The 23,949-nt window shown below is 40.0% G+C and overlaps 1 protein-coding gene across 3 annotated transcripts in view; it reads right to left on the bottom strand.

Moving 5' to 3' along the window:
• Positions 1-543: 543 nt before the first annotated feature.
• FRMD4B (FERM domain containing 4B) overlaps positions 544-23,949 on the bottom strand; it is a 240,204-nt gene continuing 216,798 nt past the window's right edge. For all 3 annotated transcript variants that reach the window (XM_004612789.3, XM_055136461.1, XM_055136462.1), the window contains exons 17-23: positions 22,787-23,015; positions 19,154-19,210; positions 17,134-17,281; positions 13,592-13,711; positions 11,677-12,488; positions 6,738-6,867; positions 544-2,187 (exon numbers count right to left, since the gene is read on the bottom strand). In XM_004612789.3, the coding sequence (XP_004612846.2) occupies positions 2,067-2,187; positions 6,738-6,867; positions 11,677-12,488; positions 13,592-13,711; positions 17,134-17,281; positions 19,154-19,210; positions 22,787-23,015 (1,617 nt within the window). In that variant the 3' untranslated portion in view covers positions 544-2,066. The remainder of the gene's footprint in view (positions 2,188-6,737; positions 6,868-11,676; positions 12,489-13,591; positions 13,712-17,133; positions 17,282-19,153; positions 19,211-22,786; positions 23,016-23,949) is intronic.

Genomic DNA, 23,949 nt, shown 5'->3' on the forward strand with positions numbered 1-23,949 from the left:
ATGCAAGACTATGAAGCCTAAAAATCTCATACTTAGTGCAGCAAACAACTACCATACTTCCACAATTCTAAGATATCTATCTCTATTGTAAGACACATCACTATTCTAATGTATCACTGAGGAGTAAAAAGTACTGCCAATTCAACTAGAACACACCATCAGTGAAATAATGAACCCATTTCAGAGATGTACGTATTGAAGAAAATGTTCATCCTGGAATCAACAAAATATGGTAACACTATAAATATCTGCAATTTTGCCCAACATGATTACCTGAAGTAGAGTACTTTAAATGCCTCGTATGAAAACCCTGAGAGTAAATGGAAGACTACATAAACATTTCAGTAGCACACCTTTAGTTTATTGACCTACGTAAAAAAATAATAGGTCTTAAAAAGTCAAAACAGTAAAAGAATATGCAAAAGGGTATTTGTTTCTAGAAGACTATACAAGTATGCAAAAGGAATGTTATTTTTTTGCACATTATTATTTTCCAAATCTTTACCCCTAACTTCATTTTTAATGATACAAATGACTAAGGACCAATTTAACAAATCATCTTTATGTATATATTACATGCTTTGGAATATAGATAGAAAATGTTCCAAAAAAGTTGTTCAGAAATGTCTATTCACAATATGAACACGAAACCTGTATAAAAGAGGGGTGGGGGGGAGGAGCACCTTTTATAGAATTTCGAAGCAGAATAAAGATGACAAAAAGATCAATCTGGAATATGGAAATATTTGCTTAAAAAACATACAATAAATCATAGCTAATTAGTTCTTTCAAGGAAAGGAGGAGGTAGTTAAGCCTCATAATTAAATCTACTGCAGCTTGGAGGGTTTGTTTTTAAATGACGAATCAGTCTTTGTCACTTGGTGACTTACAGCTATGTATGGAATCCAGACAGCATGTTTCTTTTCAAATGTTCACCATATTAAGGCACACAAATCATCTAAAATGATACTTTTTTTCCTCATTTATTTTCTTTTGTGTTCTATTTTTTTTGGGAGAGGGTATTTTTTTGGGTCATACTCAGAGATGCTCAGGGGTTACTCCTGACCCTGCACTCAGGAATTACTCTGTGCAGTGCTTGGGGGACCCTAAGGAATACCGAGGATTGAACCCAGGTCAGACATGTGCAAGGCAAATGCCCTACCTGCTGTATTATCATTCTGGTCCTCCTTTTGGTTCTTTCTGTATCACTTTAAAATGCTTTTTCAAACACTCGATTGTAAAAATTTTCTGTATCAATTCTGCCATTTCAAACAGCCAAGTTGGAGAGGTACTAGCCTGAATAATAGCTTATCATGCCATTGGTGTGAAAAGAAAAAAATTCAATGATATTGTACCTTAGAAAATTATCCAAGCAGTTTGTCAATTATTCAGTGGGCTGCTTCATTTTCCCCAATCTGCTACCATAAAGTTATATTACAGGATGCTTCAGCAATCAGTCTTTCCAGAACCCATCTTATGGTGCTTATTGAAAACCATCACTCTTTACAATATCCTAAACACATTTACACTCATTCAGAACTTCATGAAAATCCAGCTTCAAGTAATTTTCCAATACTGTCAAAATTGTTCAGGTCCATATAGAAACAGTGTGCTATTCTTGGCCAGCTTGCAAATTCAAACTTTCTGGTGGCGAGCAATAACAACCTGGCCTCCCTCTTCTCATCATCCTGAACTGTGCTCTCAAATTTCCCTGTCCTTCATTCCTCTTGCAAACCCTAAATGAACTTTTCACAGTTTGAAGGTTTGCCTTCAACAACTTTCATCCCCTTGAAAGTGCTTGTTATTGATAAAGGCCGAGTTCTCTCTTGGCCATGGTTCAGGGGTGGTTCAATCTTGCTGTTAGGTGAGTGCCTAGAATGTGAAAGGCAATTCATCATTGAGGGGCTTTGCATGGCCTGGTGTGTGATTCATTTCAGGGCCAAGTGAGTCCTCTCTTCAACCTTTGCTGCCTTTAGGTTTGCAAGGCCAACGGCCTTCTGGGAACACATTTTGCAAGGCACACCCGTGAGAGAATGCAGTGCTTGGTCAAGAGGTCCAACCCCAGCTCAGACTAATGTTCCAGGCTTTGAGTCCTCGTGCCAAAAGAGCCTCTGCTCGCCACTCTCCAGGCTGTCCTCCAAGGCGTGTCCATCCGTACTGTCCAGTTGACTGGTCTCTGTGTACTGTCTATTAAAAGAAACCAGTAAAGTTACTACTTATGGTCATTTCTGTTTCAGAGCAAAAGGATGACTACACATAAAAGACGTTAGTAGGAAGCATTGTTAAGAACATTCTCCAAAAATTGGAAATGAGGCAAGGAAAGCTGCATGTTCTTTCAGTCAACTGGAGCATTGGATGACAGGTTCATGCAAAGAGTACTCAATTTTTGAGAGAAATATTCCTTCATTGAACTTATATCTACTATTGACTAGAGCCCAGATTTTGTTAAGATATTGGTTAAGAACTGATAGGGTTGGGCTGGAGTGATAGCACAGCGGGTAGGGTGTTTTGCCTTGCACGCAGCCAACCTGTGTTCGATTACCAGCATCCCATATGGTCCCCCGAGCACTGCCAGGAGTAATTCTTGAGTGCAGAGCCAGGAACAGAGCCAGGAGCAACCCCTGAGCATTGCTGGCTGTGACCCAAAAAGAAAGAACAGAAAAGAAAAGAAAAGAAAAGAAAAGAAAAGAAAAGAAAAGAAAAGAAAAGAAAAGAAAAGAAAAGAAAAGAAAAGGAAAGGAAAGAAAAGAACTGATAGGGCTTTTGGTTTGTTGGGTTTTTTGTTGTTGTTGTTGTTGTTAATCGTTTTTTTGGATCACACCCGATGATGCTCGAAACTGGATCAACCATCTGCAAGGTAGACACACTACCTGTTGTATATCACTCCAACCTAAGGGTTTTTTCTGGAATAAATACAAGTAACAACTGTCTGCTAAAAAAATAGCAATTATAGCTTTATTATCCTATAGAGCATTAGCCGGCTTTTAAAATCTAATTTAGATATCTTATTCCAGCAATCTCTCTTTTGGTGTTGAATTCAGTCTCTTAAATTCTCTTGGAAGCAGTTTGACCAGTCTGTGACTCTCTCATGAATTAGTCAAATAAATCTTTGACACATGCCTTATTTTCTCTCTCCCTATATCACACCCATAATCCTTTGGGGAGCTGGGGTCACTTTTATGGTGCTCAAGGACCACTAGGACCTATTCCCATCTTGCTAAAGGGCAGAGGGACATGTGATACCAGGGATTAAAGCCAGGACCTTTCACATGCAAGGCATGTTCTTTACCATCTGAGCCAGGCTGCTAGTCCTGTGTATTTAAAAGGTGTGCATGGGGGTGGTGTGTGGAGAGATAGTACAGTGGGTAGGGTGATTGCCTTGTATGAGGCTGAACCGGGTTCAATCCCACAAACAAAAAACAAAAAAATTGTGTGTGTGGGAAAGAGATGGGGGGAATGTGGGAGAACCATGGTCCAGTGATCAGGGGCTACTTCTGGCTCTGAGTTCAAGAGTGAGCCCTAAGTGGTATCAGGGGACCATGAATAATGCTGAGAATTGAACCAGAGTTGGCAACTTTGACCACATGCAAGACAAGTCTCTTTCCTGCACTATTTCTTTGCCCTCCGCACCAATAGTTTTTTATTTTAAAAATTTTTAAAACTTAAGTAATATACTGGACTTTTTTTTTCAGGGACAAATATATTTAGAAGCAAGCAGGGGCTCCTTGGGACATATGGATCAAATATAAATTGGAAGAAAATCTGACAAAAATTGCAGGCATATTTGAATGTTATATCCAATAAGATTATTCTATTGACAAACCATTCCAATAAGCAAAACCTCATTCTTATACTAGTAGGTTAGAATAGTTAGTTGGTAGATTTGTTTTTATTTCAAATTTCACTATCTTTTAGTAAAGGTGATTTAAAAGGCATTGGAAGATCTTTGGAAATAGATACTTAGCATTTTCACCTAATATAAAATCTCCATGAGTCAGAGCAAGCAAAACTCCTCTATGCAAGAAGAAACACACAGGTTGAAGGGACTGTACTTACTACAGCTGGCTACACTTAGCAAAAGAGAATTAAAAACTGATCTCATTTCTGGAGACACAACCATTCTCCGGGACAGAAGCCCTGGGTTTTGCCTAGTAATAGTAGAATTAGATAAAGAAGAGGAAGGGAAATGGAAAACAGGAAGTGAAATAAAGTTATTTGAAAACAATTTACAGCAGTAGAGCCAAAATTTTCACTATTATTATATACACAGTAGCATAAGACATCAACATTTCTAGTGCTTTTGGAAAGTTGATGTTCCTGACAATTATACTACATCATACCAGGAGAAAAATATTTGTAAAAATTTTCAGCTTTCAGGACCATTAATATCTGGACACTTTGGGAGAGATGATCTGTAAGTAATATGTAGTTCATTTTTCATTAAAAAAGATACTAATCTTTTGCAAAGCATTTGAAATCTCAAACAGTGAGTTACCTAAAATTCTTTTATTTTTAAAAAGTATTTTTGATTTTTGGGTCATACCCAGAGATGCTTAGGGGCGAATCCTGACTCTAGCTTCAGGGATCACTCCTGGTGATGCTCTGGGGACCATATGGGATGTCAGGGATTGAACCTGGGTCAACTACATGAACAGCAAGTGCCCTGTCTTCTGTACTATCTCTCAGGTCCCTAGAGTTCTTTATTTTTACCTGGAATTTCTCTTATTTTAAAAGTAGTTTTCATCAGAAACAACATGCAACTTTAGAGAAACTTTCCAAAGCTTTATGGGTAATTGTAATTGTGACTTTCCTTGCTAACAGCTCAAGTTAAATTGAGCTATATCATAATTTTTAAAAAACCCTAAATAAATGAATGGATGAAGAGGGGGACTCCAATGACTCTAAAACTGTATTTTGATGTTAAAATGGAAATAGAAAAATATGAAATGTGCCATAATGTCAATGGGTAGTATCTCTAGAATATTTTCTACTTATTTATCCCTTCATTATTTCCTAATTTTCCATCATAAACTCATAGCATGTGTGTGTATACACACAAGTTACCCACTCCCACACACACACAATGGGGAGCTTTAAATAGTATCTAATTTCCTGTACACTATGCCTTCTCTGTCCTCAGCTTCCCCAGCAAGCTTTTTCTGTTTATCTGAAATAGATGGGAGAACTGGTAAAAAACTGATTTCCCCTAAAAATGCTTAACACTTTTCAAGTCTAATGAAAGTTGATGCTAAACATATTAGCCATGTCTTAGGCATTAGATATTTTACATAAGATCTGAAAGAAATGTAAAAGTATACAAACATAAAAACTATCTGAAGATGTATTATACAAAATGACTAGAATTGAACTTAAAATCTTCCACTGAAATCTTGGGTCAAACTCATTTCAGTTTTTTCTCTTAAACTCATTTTCAAGATTACTGACAGAAGTCCAAGCTATTTGACAACCTCTGAGATTTATTTTTATTAAAATTCTATTTTGAGCACAGCCTTTGTTGAGTTTAGACAATTGGCTTAACATTGCAAGCCAAGAAAAACTCAAATTGAACTTGGAAAAAAAATAAAAAGCTTTTTGCATTGAATATCTCCAGTTTGCTTATAACATTGGATGCTTTAATAAGAAATGAACTTCTCAAATTCACCTGTGCAGACACCTTTGTAAGTCACAGTCTATAAGGCTCCTATGCCTGAAGCCATCTGACTTAAAGCAAAATTAAATTTTCCAAATGAAAATCCGAAAGTGCCCTACTTCTTGGCACCACACGTACAGATTCTATTCTGGGTAAAAGTGAAGGGAAAAAGATCTCTTCAAAGTCAACTGCTCTGTGTATGTATGTAAAAAATGGAAAACGTACTTCAGAGTTTGTGATCAGTTCTGAAATCTTGTTCTAACAAATTGTTCCTCTATATTTTCTCTAAACATTTTCAAAGAACTACTTTTAGAGATCAACAAGACAGCTGGCTGTGTCTGTTACTTCTTAATGAACATAGGGTTGGACACAGTACGACAGCAAATGTTTGAAATCCAGCCCAACAAATGTCAGAAGAATCTTGGTATGAATAGCCTTTTCTGGAGCAGAGATATTTTCCCTGCAAGATTCCAGGGGAATCTTGGAATAACATAATATAAATAGATAATAAATGGATATATTAATGACACAGTACTGCAATAAAGAAATAATCCTTCAGACATAGAAGATAGAACTCTTGGAACATGGTCAAATTTAAATGTTCTAGGTGAGGAATTGCTGAACTTTTTTAAAAAGAGTCACATATGTTTGACTTTGTTAGTTAAGGGTCTCTGTTACTGTAACTTGCTCAGTTCTGCCCTTACAGGGCAAAAGAAACATAGATAACATGTAAATAAATGAGCAAGGCTGTTTTCCAATAAATCTTTATGAAAATAAATAGGTAGCAGCTGGTTTGGGCCCATAGGTTATTACTTGCCAGCCCTTGAAATATATTACTTAGTATTTATAAAGTAAAATGGGATCTATGAATTTATGTGTGTGAGTGCATGTGTGCATGTGTGTGTGTGTGTGTGTGTGCATGCATGAATACGTGTAAGCATGTACGGTTGTGTGGCACCAGATTTTAAACCCAAAGCTAGACACCTACTCAGCAGGAACTCTACTACTGGGCTATATCCCTGGCCCAGTTCCTGACTTCTTTTGGCCAGGAGAAGGCCACCAGAATTTTCAAGCATTAATTCCTTACCTGCCTGGAGAGGGCAAAGGGTTATAGATATTGCCGTAACAGCTGGTGTAAGAATGTGCGGGCGTCTCATAGTCAGATAAGCCTACGGTTAGCTGGGTCCTCCAGTTTCCAGAAGCATTTGTAGAAGACACTACAAAGAAAAATAGAAGGAGAGATACAATTTGTGAATATATTCAAAGTGAAAATTATCTGTGAAAAATTCAGACATATACTATCATCAGCTGTGTACAGAAATTAAGAACCAACTTTTTTTTTTTTTTTTGGGTCACATCCGGCGATGCACAGGGGTTACTCCTGGCTCATGCACTCAAGAATTACTCCTGGGGGAGGCACCGGCCCCTCCTGCTGCCAAGATGTGATCCCGGGGGCCGCACGAATGTGACTCCAGATGCCAGCTAAATTTTTTGGCATGGACAGCTCCTCGCAGAATGTCTCCAGACTGAGAACTAAGCCGCGGCCCGATGCCCGCCCAGGAGGGGAAAGGTATTTCTCTCTCTCGCCTCTTCCTTGCCGGGGGTGAAGGGCGTGGTGACCGCCATATTATGACGATCACAGATGGGGTTTACAAGCTTGCAATGATCCAATATCTGGAAGAAATCTCCCTGGACTTAGTTGCTAAAGTACAGAAATACAAAACCGCGCGGCCGCAGGACCTCATACCTCTTCACAACAGGTCTGACTAGTGGGGTACTCCTAACAATAATAGTGAGGTTTGTGTTGAAATATTGAATGTAACCAAAGTAAATAGAAAGTAAAGTGAAATTATCAGTTACATGGGGGGGGCACGGGGGGGGGCGGGATGAGAGGTGTACTGTGTTTTTTTTTTTTTTTTGGTGGTGGGATATGGGCACTGGTGAAGGGATGGTTGTTTCAACATTGTGTAACTGAGACTTAAGCCTGAAAGCATTGTAATTTTCCACATGGTGATTCAATAAAATAAAATTAAAAAAAAAGAATTACTCCTGGCGGTGCTCGGGGGAACATAATGTGATGCTGGGGATCGAACCCGGGTCAACCACGTGTAAGGCAAACGCCCTACCCACTGTGCTATTACTCCAGCTCCAAGATACAACTTTTATAACCAATGTAGTTCACAATCCAGTTTGCTCATTTTACTGGTTATTTGACCACAGGCAAATGGCTTATTTTCTATAAGCCTCAGCTTCTTCATCTGTAAAGAACAAATCTTGTTTTCTTACATAGCAGTGATATCAGGTGAAAGTCGGAAATGTATGAAAATAATTAGCGCTGTGCCTGCAAAGAGTAAGCACTCAATAAGGAATGACTAACTTAATAATATCATTAATGGAAATGAGGTTAATTAAAAGACATGATCAAAAAACAACCCAAATGGGCTGGAGTGATAGTACAGCAGACAGGACATTTGCCTTACATATAGTCAGTCCCAGTTTGATACCTGGCATCCCATAAAGTTCCTCAAGCACCACCAAGAGTAATTTCTGAGTGCAGAGCCAGGAGTAACCTCTGAGCATCGCTGGGTGTGACCCAAAAGGCAACCCTTCAAAAAAAACCTCCAGAAAACCCAAAACATAAACTGAAAAGAAAATGTTCATATATCATGAACATGTTTCCATTTGGACCATAATGTCTGGGTACATAAGATTCGGTTGCAAAGGCAAAGTGACAAGCTTGAGTTTTTTAGAGGCCCTTGGAAGAAAACCATCCCACAAGATGCCAGAATTACTTTATAAAAAAGTTTTAAAAATTAATTAGTTAATTAATTTTGAATTACTCTTTAGCCAAAGGTTTCACTAGCAGGGTAAAAAACATGTATTTTTTTTTTCTTTGAGAGAGAGAAAGAGAAAGAGAGAGAGAGATTAATTAGGATTTCAAAAAGAAGCTACTTAGTTTTACTAAAGCACTGAACTGGAACAAGATCAGAACATAATTTGGGAGGAAAGCCAGGGATGGCTAATCACTGTCCTCTGTCCTCTCTAAAACCAGCCCTGTTCCATGACTCAGATGCACAGGTGACTACCATGCCTTACTGGTTTTGTCCAGAACTAAAACACCAGCACTGCTCATGTACCCTTCCAGTTTTCCTCCATTCCCTATTCCCAGCATCTGGCATCCTTTTCTTCTCCCTCACACTTACAAAACACTTGCAGTCAGAATGGTACAAGCACAGTTCAAAACTCATCTGGGATCCTTGTGCTAGGAGATTTTAACTCAAGGCTACAATACTCTCTTTTGGAACTTCGAAGAATGTTTCTAAACTTTTTTTTTTTTTTTTTTGAAGTGGGGGAACACACCTGGCTATGCTCAGGAGTTATTCCTGACTTTGTACTCAGGAATTATTCCTGGAGATAGCCAAGGGACCATATGGGATTCTGATATAGAACCTGGGTTGGCCAAATGCAAGGCAAATACCTTATCAGCTGTACTCTCTCTCCAGTCCCCAAATGTTTTACAGTTCAAAGGAAGGAGCTGTGAGGCTTGATAATTAAGATATCAGAGCTGGGTTAGAATCTCCACTCTACCACTTACTAGCTTCAAGGCTTGGTCAGCTTCATTTAAATTCTGAGTCCTCTCAGCTGCAAAATTAGGATAATAACAGTAAACTGCCACATGCATATAAAGGTGTGAATGTGCCAGGTGTCACAAAGTAAGTTGCCAGTAAATGTTGGCTATCATCACTACTAAATCTGAGTCACCAAGTGGGCCTCAGGGTCGCTGGCAAGATAAAAAACTCCTGACTACTTATGACAAGTAACTGGAACTTTTTCTCTCTGTGGCACTGATGTGTGGCTGCTGGAATAGATTTCTATTGTTATAAAATGTAGATAAGAATAAGAAGTATTTCAAAAGGGATTTCTGGGAGCACTGAGTCTATCCCCCCATTCCTTAAAAACTAATGTTTGATCTGTAGGGTCAAATTCTAGAGCTATTAGCAAGGCTTAGTCTGGGTCCTTCCAGGAAGAACTTCGATCTCATCTTCACAATAGCTCGGATTGTCTAGTTTTCTATACAATATTTGCTTCTCTAGGCCTCTCTGCTCAAGGAGGCCTTACCCAGTCCTGTGCCCACATATCTGCCCAAACACATCTCAGTACTCATTGTTTGGTTCTTTTTTTGTATCACTCAGCCCAGGAAAGTTTCTCATGCAACACCCTCATTTGTCAGGAGGAAGGCATTCTCTAGAACAGAGCCAGACATAAGAGCGCTACAGAAGACTTTTCCTATGGTAGATATGGTGACAGAGAGGAAAGCCCACACAGAAGTCCAAAGTCCCGCATAGATAAAGAGAACATGAACCCAAATAAAAATCTCCATGGAAATGCCTCTTGTCAACAAGCTTGCGAAACTTAAAGGTGCTGTTTTTCTCGGACTGTTGCCCAATGACCTGGGAATTCCTTTGCTCTGTCTCACTAAGCTGTCATGCCTGGAGGTAAAAAACTCATGTTCTCTAATTTCCAGGCAGTTCAAGACTTCATTCAATTTTTAGAGCTTTAAAATGACTCAGTGCTTATCCATTCCTCTGGTTGCCACCATGAGTAGGAGCTCATTGGTGCCAACAACTGGTTCAACACTTCTCAGAATCTTGGACATGCCCATTTGTCTGTCAAATGAATGAAACCAGACATAGACATTTCTTGTATGCCCCCATATCTTAAAGTACTTAACAAGGCTGGGGGTATGCAGTAACTCTATCACAATGTTCTTGAAGTTAGGGGTCAAAAATAAATGTGTGAAGAAAACATCTCTACCAAAATTATTTTTGAAAATCTTAGACATTTTGGGGCTGGAGTGATACCGCAAGTGGGTAGGGTATTTGCCTTGCACACGGCCAACCCAGGTTTGATTTCCAGCATCCCCTATGGTCCCCCGAGCACCGCCAGGAGTAATTCCTGAGTGCAGAGCCAGGAGTAACCCCTGAGCATCGCCAGTGTGACTCAAAAAGAAAAAAAAAGAAAGAAAAAAGAAAATCTTAGACAATCATAAAGAGGAATACATGATTTCAAATTGAGTCAAGGCATGCAAATTATGTAGAACTGTGCTTAATAAATGTCTAATCTCTACCAGAATGATTAGAAATCTTATGAATGTTATCTGACTATTCAAAACAACTGCCCCTTTTGTTGTTTGGGGCCACACCTAGCAGTGCTTAGGTTTTACATATGGTTTGGTGCTTGGTGGTTATGCCTAGTGATGCCTGGGAGACGAGCCCATGGCTCCAGCATGCAAAGCCTGCACGCTAGTCCTCTGAGACCTCTTCCTGGTCTCACAACTGCCTTTCAATGCTCAAAATCCTGGGGATGAACAGGGAAGGATATAGAATACAAATTGCTTTCTGCTTAATACTTCTTTAGTACATCGAACTCTACTGACTTAAACAGTTTTAATAGATGCAATTGGAAGCACCAGAAACGATAAAATATAGGGTAGATAAGATACAGATATAGGGTTTAAAGTTTACAGAACTCAAAAAATTCCTGTTAGATTTTTAACCTCACACCTGCTCGTGAGGTTAATTTCAAATTCAAAGGTTTGATCAAGGTCAAATTCAAATGGAGGATGGTCTTTGAAAAGCTGGAGGAGAACTTTTTTAAGATGGCAGTTTTGATTGTGGTGTTTCCTAAGAATTATCACTCTTGGGTCTTCACATGACATAAACCATGATATAACTCATGGGTTAAAACTATGATTTTTGGGGCTGGAGCAACAGCACAGTGGGTAGGGTATTTGCCTTGCACACGGCCAACCCAGGTTTGATTCCCAGCATCCCATATGGTCCCATGAGCACCGCCTGGAGTAATTCCTGAGTTCAGAGCCAGGAATAACTCCTGTGCATTACCGGGTGTAACCCAAAAAGCAAAAAAAAAACCTCCCCAAAAAACCGCTATGATTCTTGAAGGCAGAAAGGGGAAGTTGTGAGGTGACTGAATTCCAGCTCTCACGAACTTCCCAATGGTCTTACCTGAAGAGTAGGAAGATGCTCGACTACTTGGAGAACAGGGTACTTGCAACCCAGCAAACCCCAGGCATCTCTGAGAACCCCTGTCTGAGTCAAAGCTAGTCTGAGGGCTGTGACTCGGATCCTTCTGACCAGAAGCTCGCTGATACCAGCCACGTAGGTGCTCTGCAACTAAGGCCTTGTGGATGTTTTTGGTGATGTGCTCTGACTTCGCAGCAGCTTTCCTGGGCAGACGAAGAGTTGCATATGGATTGTGAGGTGCTCGGTCGACCTCATCTTCATGAAAGGACCTGCTGTAGTCCCTTTGGCGGTCATATCCATAGTGGGTGGAGGACCGGTAGGAAGGATTGACCGTATATTGTCCCTCAGTATCATTCTCGTAGACATAGCCACCACTATAATAAAGATCATACTCTGCGTATGGGGCATAACCAGCAATATAGTAACTGGACGAAGGTTGCTCCTGGTTCTTCGAGTAGACACCATTCCTTAAACTATCCTTCTGGGCCAGGTTGGGCATGCTTCCGGAATTGGAAGTTGAAGCGTTCTGTTTCTTGGACCTTCTCCGACCCCGAGCACGCGTGTCCAGAGTTTGGGTGGTGTAATAAGGCCCAGCAACAGGTGTCATGCAATAATACTCGGTGCTCGATTGGCTGGTATAGGAAGATCCATCATCTAGGATTTCTGTGCTGCTGCTTCTTTGGGATTTAGAGAGGGAGAAAAATGGCTTATCGTTGTCCATCTCAGAGAGCAGATGGGACTGGGACTCCAGGCTCCCACTTCTCTGGCGGCAGTGCTGAGATGAGGATTCGGGCCTGGAGGAAGAGAATGAAATAGAACCAAAATCAGAACAAAGGACACAACTTGACAGCATTCAAGCTTGACTACGACTTAAGCTTCCCAAAGCTGATCGATCCATCGAACCCTCTTGCTCACATAATCCACTGGTTCGTATGTAAGTTCATTACCATGGTCAAAAAAAAAATAAGAGGGGGGGCCGGAGCGATAGCACAGTGGGTAGGGCGTTTGCCTCGCACGCGGCCGACCCGGGTTCGATCCACGGCATCCCATATGGTCCCCCAAGCACCGCCAGGAGTAATTCCTGAGTGCAAAGCCAGGAGTAACCCCTGAGCATCGCTGGGTGTGACCCAAAAAGCAAAAAATAAATAAATAAGTAAATAAATAAAAATTATATAAAAATAATTAAAAAAAAATAAGAGGAGGGCTAGGTTCAGTCAACTGTGCATCCCACATTCTTCCTGGAGAAGAGGGAAGGTAAGTAGATGATGTATAACCTACATCAAAGTCTAGAAAATAAACAGACACTTAATATGTCTGTGGAGGGTCCCTGCTTCCCGCAGGGTAGTCGCTGGCTCGACTGTCTGAAGTGGAGGCAGACTGCACAGGGGGGCAGCACTTGGCTCTGATGATGGAGATAGCTGGGTTGAGTCATGACTAGGTCATTTCCCAGCACCGTGAGCATGGGCAAAATATTTAACCTCTCAAAATCTCACTTCCTCCTCTGCAAAATGAAGACAAAAACAACATCTAACATCCATAATCAGACTTGTTGTGGGGGCTAAGTAATATGGTGCACAGGAAATGGCACAGCCCCTAGTAGATGCCTTGTAATGTTGCTGCTCTTGTCATTATCTTCACCCTCACCACTGACTAATGAGTTCTAAAATCTGGGGGGGGATAATGATGGTTGAAAATAAAACAGACCTAAAACCTGAATACAGAAAGCACATTTGCTTGTCTGACATAGTTGGAATTATGAGTAGGAAAGTAAATCTATAAAATCAAGGACTGCATCAGGAAGTCATCAGACAATGATTTAAAAACACAACAAAGTAAAACAAAACCATAGAGCAAAAAAATCAACAGAATGAAAACAAAAGGCACAAAATGCTCTTACTCCAGGTGGCTGCTGCTGTAGGCATTTCGGGTAAGAACTGGTGTGGTGGGCATGCTCCGTCCTCCCTGAGGCCTCCTCTCCAGGGTTCTGTACGGGCTGCTATGCGTTGACAGCATCTCTCTGTGACCATGAAAAGAAGTAATCAGGAAATAATGAGATTCCCTAACCTCTGGGGCAAACGACATAAGTTGCTTCAAATCTTACTGGAAATGGAAGAACAGGGAGTATAGGGAGAAACCTGGGAAGGAATTCATGGTTTAATATGCTGGCACATCTAAGATAAGCTGAAGCACAAGTGGTTTGACTCTCTGAGTCATGCATGCGAAGGAAAAATACTATTTTTTTTTAAAAGACAACACTCAGTGAATTGAGCGCTTGCCTTACATGTGGCCCATCTAGGTTTGATCCCTGGCATCATGTGGCCCACCAGGAGTGATCCCTAAGTGGAGCCAGGAGCAAGCCCTGAGCACTGCTGACTATGGCCCTGGAACCAAAACCAAACAAACAAAACCCTCAAAATAATAGAAATTAAAAAGACTACACTGGGGGCCAGAGAGATAGTACAGCAGATAGCACTTTGAACCTTGCACCTGGCTGACTCATCAGGTTCAATCCCCAAAGCCCTGCCAGCAGTGATCCCTAAGCACAAAGCCAGGAGTAAGCCCTGAGCACAGAGCCAGGAGTAAGCCCTGAATACTGCCTAGTAATGGTGGCCCCCGCTCTGCCACCACATCCCAAGACAGTGCGATGGGGGCTGGAGTGATAGCACAGTGGGTAGGGCGTTTGCCTTGCACGCGGCCGACCGGGTTCGATTCCCAGCATCCCATATGGTCCCCTGAGCACTGACAGGAGTGACCCCTGTGCATCGCTGGGTGTGACCCAAAAACAAAAACAAACAAACAAACAAACAAAACAACCCAAAACAGAGTGCAATGAATAAAACATTCAAGATAACTAGAAGAGAGGTGATCAGCAATTCCTTTCTCTGGAAAAATGTTTAATAGTAAATATTTTTTGCTTTGCAGATTAGATGGTGTCAGTCTTGATTATTCAGCACTGCCTTTGAAGTACAAAAGCATAAATAATTTGTAAGATAATGAGTGTGACTGCATATCAGGAAAGCTTGATTGTGGACACTGAGATTAAACTTTTTTTTATAACTTTCACATCACAAATTATTATGGCTCTTGAGTTCCATAACAACTGTCAACAAACATAACAACCATTCTTAGTTCATGAACTGTATAAAAATGGTTGGAATGATAGACGTGGCCGAGAATTGTAGTCTGTTTTTCCCTGGACTAGAAGCACTTGTCCCATAAATTCCTGTGTCTACTTCTTAGCATATTGAGAATACAATTTTAAGTTGATTTCTGAAAATGTAAATGACTGATTACATTTTTACTACAAATGTAATCATCCATTGAAAAAGTTAAAAAGCAGATACGAGAAAATTTTCAATGTCCATATTCATAACCAGTGAACACTAAGTGCTTTTAGATATTTTCCTAAGCATATATCCTTACAAACTTTTTACAAAGTTTTATATTTTCACAGAGTACAAAAATACTTCTTCACCAAGAAAAATAAGGTTTTACTGTACATTCTCTTCTAAAAACCTAAAAAAGAAACACTTAAGTTGTTTCTGAAGTTTCATGTTGTTAAAGATTTGCCTATAATGTCATTTTTGGGGGAAGGGGTCACACCCGGGATGCACAGGGGTTATTCCTGCCTCATGCACTCAGGAATTACTCCCGGCGGTACTCAGGGGACCATATGGAATTCTGGGAATCGAACTAGGGTCGGCCGCGTTCAAGGTAAATGCCCTACCTGCTGTGCTATCCCTCCTGCCCCACAATGTCATTTTAATTACTGTACACTACTCTACTTCAAAGATGTGCAACCCCCTGGTCATCACAGAAACAACAAAAAACAAAAGGGTGAGTGGGTGGGAAGATGTTTAAAGAACAGTGAGTTGAAGGGCCAGAGACATAGTACTGCAGGTAGGGCATTTGCTTCACACACTGCTGCCCTGGGACTCCATATTGTACCTTGGGATGTACCAGGAGTGATCCTTGAGTATAGAGCCAGGAGTAAGCCCTGAGCACTGGCGATGTGGCCCCCAAACAAAAAAGCAATGAATTGAAATCCCATTTTTATTTGAAAGAAGTCAGTCCTCTGATTTGGTTTCATAGCGTGGTATATTTAATGTTAGTTTCCTGAGCTCCGGCTTAGGGAGCTGATATGTGGACATTTTCTATACCTAAATCTAGAGACTATAATTAATGACTATATATTTTAATATAAATAAAAGCGATCCTAAAATCAAACAAAGAAGAGCCAGAAAGACCATCCAGAGATTAAGGTCCTTGCCTTGCACTTGGATGATCCTGATTCAATCCCCAGCACCTTAAGCATAGAGACAAAAATAACCCCTGAGTATTCCCAAATCCAAAGCTTTTCCCCAAAAAATATCAAGGAAGAGAGTTTTTTAGTTTTTGGATTTGGGGTCACACCCAGCTGTACTCAGGGCTTGCTCCTGGTTCCGTGCTCAGGGATTAGATGTAGTGCCAGCAACTGAATAGTGGCCAACTGCGTGCAAGGCATGAATGAGCCCGCTATACTATCCTACTACCCAAAGAGATTGTTTTAAATGATTATTTAAAAACATTTTCTGGGGCTGGAGAAATATAGTACAGGGGGTAGGGCATTTGCCTTGCATGTGGCTGACCCAAGTATGATTCTCGAATCCTACATTGATTGTCCCTCAAGCACCAGCAGGAATAATTCCTGAGCACAGAACTAGGAATAACCTCTGAGTATCGCTGAGTTTGGCCCCAAAACCAAACAAAAATTATTAACATTTCCCTCTACAACCAACAGCAATGACTGGGTTAGTTACTCTGATTTGATTTTATTTAAAAAAAACCTCTTTTAAAAATTTTTATTTTTATGAAGTTGTTCACAATTTGATTACATTTGATATTTGAACAAAAGTCCTACTACCATTATACCTTCCCACCACCATATTTCAAATGTTTCCATCCTGAACCCCAACCCCTGTCCCCAAAGCAGAACTGAAATAATTTATTTTGTATAACTTGTTGAGGTTAGAGCAATAGCACAGCAGTAGGGCGTTGGCCTTTCACGCGGCTGACCCGTGTTTGATTCCTCCGCCCCTTTCGGAGAGCCCAGCAAGCTACCAAGAGTATTGTGCCTGCACGGCAGAGCCTGATAAGCTACCTGTGGCTATTGGATATGCCAAAAACAGCAACAATAAGTCTCACAATGAGAGACGTTGCTGCTGCCCGCTTGAACAAATTGATGAGCAACGGGATGACAGTGACAGTGATAACTTGTTAGCAATATTCCTTTAAAAATGATCCAAAAAAGCTTTCTTAGAGGAAAGTGTGTGAATATTATTGTTTAAATAACCCCTGCCTGAGAGGACAAACAGCAATACAAAAATAGGACAAAGAGATCTTTTCTCCACAATTCGAGAGTAAATATCTCTTAGCCTTAGTGATGACATGACCTCTTACCTGGACTGTTTGGTATCCACAAACTGCTCATTGATAGATGGCTTTCTGAAATGGATCCTCTCAATTCCCAGAGACTTTGGGGGGAGAATCCTTGGAGAATGAGGCACTGAACTTGATCGCTGTCCAGCCAGAGTGAAGGCGTCATTGGCTAGAAGTCAATGAATAAAGGAATGAATGAATCAAGCCAGCATACAAATATATAACTATTTGTCAAAATGCTGCCAAAGAAATCAGATTTTTGTGTACAGAGTATCCTATCAGATTTAAGTTTTTAGAAGTATCAAACTTCTAGAAAATTAATCTTTACATTTTGCATACCAGAAAAAGTTATTAAAAATTCTGGAGAGGTATAATTCAACTTTTGCCAACTCAATAGCTATTGCTCTGATTAAAAAAAAATTTCTCAAATGAAAGAGATGATACTACAGCTTTTCAAGGGTTATATTAAAGAAAATTCCAGTGTATAAAGAACAAGAGTTTCAGTTGATATGAACCATTCTCGTTTAACTTTACTTTTAAAGTTCTTAGGCCTCTTGGCTCTCAAAGGCTCGTTCCATCATGGAAAGTGATGAAAATTTTTTTATGCCAAGTCATTACATTTATTAAATCTTTCACTGCTATTTCTATTTTTAAAAGAGGAATGGCAAGCATAACCAAAGCCAGTTCAAAGGAAAAATTCTGAAATGCTGAAATTTCATGAATTTGGAACATGGACGTTAGTGACTTCTCTGATTTTCTTTTGTTTTTTGGGTCACACTTGTCAATGCTCAGGGTTTACTCCTGGCTCTGCACTCAGGAATTACTCCTGTTGGTGCTTAGTGGACCAGATGGGAAGCTGGAGGTCAAACCCAAGTCAAGCACCCCACCTGCTGCACTATCCCTTCAGCCTTGGATTCTCAGAATTTCTGAAAACACATTGAATGGATCACCCATCTACTGCTTAAACACAATGGATTACAAAGAAATACTTTACCATTGACAGGAACTCCAATCCACAGTGAAATGTATTGAACAAACACAAGTTATCATAACAGATCTAGCTTACTGCTAAGAAACTGCTACAACTGACAAACAGCCCAACTTCTAATATCCCTATCTATCTATCTATCTATCTATCTATCTATCTATCTATCTATCTATCTATCTATCTATCTATCTATCTCTTCTTCAGGAAAATCAGGTCTTAGCTGTCCAGCACTCAATGATACCTGAATCCACACGCTATCATTCTTGTTTTTTATAATGAACTCCAGCTTTAGAAGAGGCCATCATGGGGAAAGCAGGAAAAAGGATCTATTATTTATGCAACTCTCTGTGAAGCAATAATTATTTAAAAAGAAAAAGAAAGAAATCCTACAGAGTCTGAAAAATTCTCTTTGGGGGGATTGGATCACAACCTGTGGTACTCAGGGCTTGCTCCTGACTCTGTGCTCAGGGATCACTCCTGGCATGCTCAGGGGACCGTATGTGGTGTCAGGGATGGACCAGTGTCAGACACATCGAGGGCAAGTGCATTATCTCCTGTATTATTTCTCCTGCCTCCGTATCTGATAAATTCTTATTGAGAGGCATACTTACTCATAGAATGGTATTCATGTAGCTTACCGAAATCATGTAGTTTTTATTGGTACTGCAATGCTGAGTTAAGCTGTGCTATTTGTAATCTTTTTCTAGCCATTCAATATAAATGTACTGACTTTACTTTTGGGGGATTAGGAGGCAGGGGAGCATACCCAGCAGTACTCAGGGGACCACATGGGATGCCGAGGATCAAACTTGGGTTGGCTGTATGCAAGGCAAATGACCTACCCGCTGTGCTATCGCTTCGGTCCCAGACTCGACCTCTCATATAGGCTTTACAGAACTGAAAGTTATCTCAGAGGCTTGGGAGGTGGCTCAGTGGCAGAGTGTATGCCTTACCTGTGGAGGGCCTGGATTCCATCATTGGCACTGCCCAAAAGTTATCTTAATATTTAAAAAATATGTAATATTCTAGACAAAGAATGGGAAAGATACTTACAATCATCATAGGTGGTAGTGTCAGACAGGGAGCTGTTCTCTGATGGGATAATGTCTTCTGTGAATAAAAACAATTGCCATTAATATAACTGTGCCTTTATATGCCTAATAATTAATAAAGCAATTCTCAGTGGAATATCTTATGTTTATTCAGATAAATGTAATGATTTACAGTGCTTAAATTCACTGTTCTCATGAATTAATTTACTAGTGAAGATATAAACATCTTACACATAAAGAGCAGATTTTGGGGGTCAGCAAGATAGCACAGCAGGTAAGGAGTTTGTGGCTGTGGCTGACCTTGGTTCAATCCCAATGTATTTTTGGATCTCTCAAGAAAAAGATCTTTTCTTCAGAAGGTGGACACTTCTTTAAACTTAGATTAGAACAGGGTTTCTCAGGAGCAGTGCTGTTGATAGTTCTGGTGGAACGGTTCTTCCCTAGGGGTGAAGGTGCTGGCCTCTGCGTGATCAGACCTCTGATCTTGTCTCCACTCTCTGTATGTCAGCAGTATTGTATCCCTTAGCTCTGGCAAGCTAAAATGTCTGCTTACATTGTCAAATGCTCAGGGGTGCAAAGTGACCTCTTTTGAGAGCCACTCAACAAAACAGAGTTGAGTTCAAATCTTGGCTGTGCTAATTATCATAGTGAAGTCTTGCAAAAATTACTTACTATCTCTCAGCCTCTTTTAGGGCAATTCTAAAATGATAAGAATTTTAGGGACCAGAGAAACAGTATAGGAGTGAAGGCACGTGCCTGGGATCCTACTGACTCCAGTTTGAATTCACAGTACCACATACAGTCCCGTGGGCCACATCTGAGCACAAAGCCAGAAATAACCCCTCAACACCACCAGATGTGACCCAAATCACTCCCCCCCACCCCCAACCGAAGAACAGTACTTTGCCTGTTGTGGTAAGGTAAGCATTAAACAAAATAATGGATATAAGACAAGGCCCTTAGCCCAGTTCCTGGCACAGAACACTCAGTGTTAGCTGTACTTGCTAATTTTGTTACTTAGGAATGGCATTTTGCTAAAAGGAACTCTGGTGATGCTCATAGCATTCTGAATATTACGGGCACCCAGCAAATGTTTAAAAATGTGTTTTGGAAAAGATACATCTCAGATGTGTTCATTTGTTCTGGCAAATCATTCCGTACAAGTATTGGCAAAAATGGCATCTAAACTAAGTTTCAAAGTCATTATGAAGGGAATTTCCCCATCTAATCAGAACTGCTAATTTCTACCAAGACTAGGGTGACTATCTCTTAATTAGACACATAGCAGAGCTTGAAAGTGATCTGTGAGACACACTAACAAAAAATAAAAAGCTAACCCATATAACACTCATCTCCACCTATAGCCCAAAGGCCAATCATTGTAAAGAGGAACACTTGAATCTTGCACAGTCTGTGATGATGGTCACAATAAATGGCTAGGGAAGTTAAATTCACTGTTAGTCACCCATTTCTGTATATCCAGAATGTGATTATCACCAAGGGCAAGTGGATTCCCCATTCATAGTCAAAGCTACCCTAAATTCTCCAGCTGGAGTTGACTAATATCTGTGTGCTGATTGCATTCATTTCCCAAAAGCCAAATTTCTGCTTAATACACAATGTGTCCTAAGTCTGAGTATATTTTAATCACCATACTCTGTCAAACCTAATACATAATTTTCCAGTGTTCCAGCAAAAATGAAAACAGACTCGCTAATCATGATTGCAGCACAGATAATTGTGTACCACAGAAATATCACAATCTCACGGATTTTATTCTTAGCAGTGCCATGAGTTGAACTCAAGGCTCACATACGCAAAGCAAGTTCTCTACCACTGAGGGACATCACTGGCCCTCATAGGAATTTAAATTTGAAAAAATATTTTTGGGATCAAAGAAATATCACTGTCACTGTCATCCCGTTGCTCATCGATTTGCTTGAGCAGGCACCAGTAACATCTCCATTGTGAGACTTGTTGTTACTGTTTTTGGCATATTGAAAATGCCACGGGTAGCTTGCCAGGCTCTGCCGTGCAGAAGAGATACTCTCAGTAGCTTGCCGGGCTCCAGGTAGAGGAGTTGAACCCGGGTTGGCCGTGTGCAAGGCAAACGCCCTACCTGCTGTGCTATTGCTCTAGCCCCAAAGAAATAGAATGAATACAATATTTTTTTCAACCAGTGATCAAGACTAAATATTGTGCCATTAAATATGAAGGCCACATATTTTTGTTTTGGGGTACACTTAGTGGTGTTTAGGATTTACCCCTGCTCTGTCTGTGGTCAGAGGTCATCCTTGGCAATGCTTAAGGGATTGTGTATTGTTTAAGGGATTGAACCGAGGTCAGCTGCAAGCAAAACAAGTGCCTTAACTTCTATGTTATCTCTCTGGTACCCCTAAATGAAGTTCTCTTAGTTTTTCTTCTTTCACTTTTTCTTCTTCTTTATTGAATAGCAAAGTCTTAGGTACACAAAATTGATGTTGAAAAAAATAGAAAAATATTAGAAAAGAACTATTTTCTAGCTAGTTTTCGTATGCATTCATATTGAGACCATTGTGGCTACAACTTTGTGTTTTGTCTTTTTAGATTTAAGGTATCATGAACAATTGCCAAATATATTTAAATATTCTTCATAGATAATAGTAATTGTAAGAGTTATTTTCTAAGTACCTATAGTGCTTAGAAAATAGGTCAGCTCAGTTGTTTAAAACATGTATGCGCTTGGGGGCTGGAGCGATAGCACAGCGGGTAGGGCGTTTGCCTTGCATGCGGCCGACCCGGGTTCTAATCCCAGCATCACGTATGGTCCCCTGAGCACTGCCAGGGGTAATTCCTGAGTGCAAAGCCAGGAGTAACCCCTGTGCATCGCTGAATGTGACCCAAAAAAAAAAAAGCCAGAAAATGTATGTACTCGGGACTGGAGCAATAACACAGTGGGTAGGGTGTTTGCCTTGCACCTGGCCGACCCGGGTTCAATTCCCAGCATCCCATGTGGTCCCCCGAGCACTGCCAGGAATAATTCCTGAGATGCAGAGCCAGGAGTAACCCCTGAGCATCGCCAGGTGTGACCGAAAAAGAAAAATGCGCTACTGCATTAAAAATATTCGATAAACTCCTGAGTAGGATCCAATTTTCTATGCTAATATTGTATAGTCATATATACTATTTGAAATGACATCAGGTCAGTTAAAGCTTAAACTGTGTTATTAGGAACCAAACCTGTTTTATTATAAATCAATATGAACAGGAAACAGGTTAGGACACTTGCACCTTGATGACCCAGGTTCGATTCCCAGCATCCCTATACGGTCCCCAAGCCCACCAGGAAGTGATCCCTGAGAGCAGAGTAAGTCCTGAGTGCTGCTTGGTGTGACCTAAAATTCTAGATAAATAAAAATGAAAAAATATAAACCAATTTTTACTCTGAATGTCAAAGAGTACAGCACTGCAATAGTGAGAATTTTGGTAACAACCAAGTAAGACTGTGCTTGGCTGTCACTGATATTTGTAAGCTTAAAATCCAAAACAAATTTTTTCCATCAAGACATTTATCTTTACTTTTATTAACTGATTTGGAAGTTTCAACACCATCAAGAGAATTGACAATTTTACTATTGACTATATAATTACTGACCTGGTAAAATAACTGTTCCTTTCTGGTTGGGTTTCTTTCCGCATCTAATTCTATACTCATTTATTGAATTTTCAATCTCCTGGAGCTTTTTCACTGCATCTGTGTAATCTTGCTTCCTTTTTTTCCTCACAGTTTTACAAAGGTCTGGCTCGTTGGCAAGTTTTTTTGCAGCTTCAACCAGCTTTTGATGTATTAGGAAATTGCTCTCCAATTCTTGCAAAGCAGGATCCTGCAATTATAACAATGATACTCATTTATTTTTATGGCCACATGTAGTCACTCTCACATGCACTAGATAAATAAAATTTCTTCTGCATTTTCCTTAATAAAAAAAAAACTTCAAAAAAAGTACAGCCTAAGAAGTCACAATTTTGGTGGAGACAAAAATCTCCCTCTTCCATTTAACTACTCACAGTTCAAACCGCTTTCCTTTTGAGAAAAGGAAATGACCTTTCATTTATTCAGTTGACAAGGTAAACTTCATTTTCAAGAAGGGGTTCTTAAGTCCTGATTCCTAGCTGTGGACTCTGCTAGTCATACGCACAGCTTTAGAGACAGACACATCTGGGTGTGAGTCTTCTTTCTGACGATTCTTCAGTTCATGACTCTGAAGATATTGCTTGATTTTTTTTTAACACAAAGTTTTTCCATTTGTAAAAATGAGATAAAATCTACCTCCTAAAGGTATGCTAAAGATTACATGAAAGAATATAGGTGCATTGCTTAATTCATAGATGAGTATAGTGAGCACTCAAGAAACATCAAAGGTCGTTCTGTTATTAATGGAAGCTTATTAATTTCTAATGCCAAGAAGGCCAAACTTCTACAAGAATATGAGCAGAATCAGACTGATACATGCAAATGAGAAAGTACACTCTACATTGCCTAGTAATTTTTTAAAGCTTATTATACCTTATGCTATACATATGTTATTTCATTGTTTACTGATTTCCTCTCTCGGGGGAAGTATAATTATTGCCCTTATTTCATAGATGAAGTAACTCATGCCTAAAAAAATGAAAGGGCAAACTATTTGCTAAAGGTTATTTAGCTTAGGTGTGTGTGTGTGTGTGTGTGTGTGTGTGTGTGTGTGTGTGTATCTGTGTGAGTAGATATTGGGGGTTAGGGGTTAAGACCACACTTGTATGGGAACTATTCTAGGG

The sequence above is a fragment of the Sorex araneus genome, chromosome 4 (genome assembly GCF_027595985.1).
Source record: "Sorex araneus isolate mSorAra2 chromosome 4, mSorAra2.pri, whole genome shotgun sequence".
Lineage (NCBI taxonomy): Eukaryota > Metazoa > Chordata > Mammalia > Eulipotyphla > Soricidae > Sorex > Sorex araneus.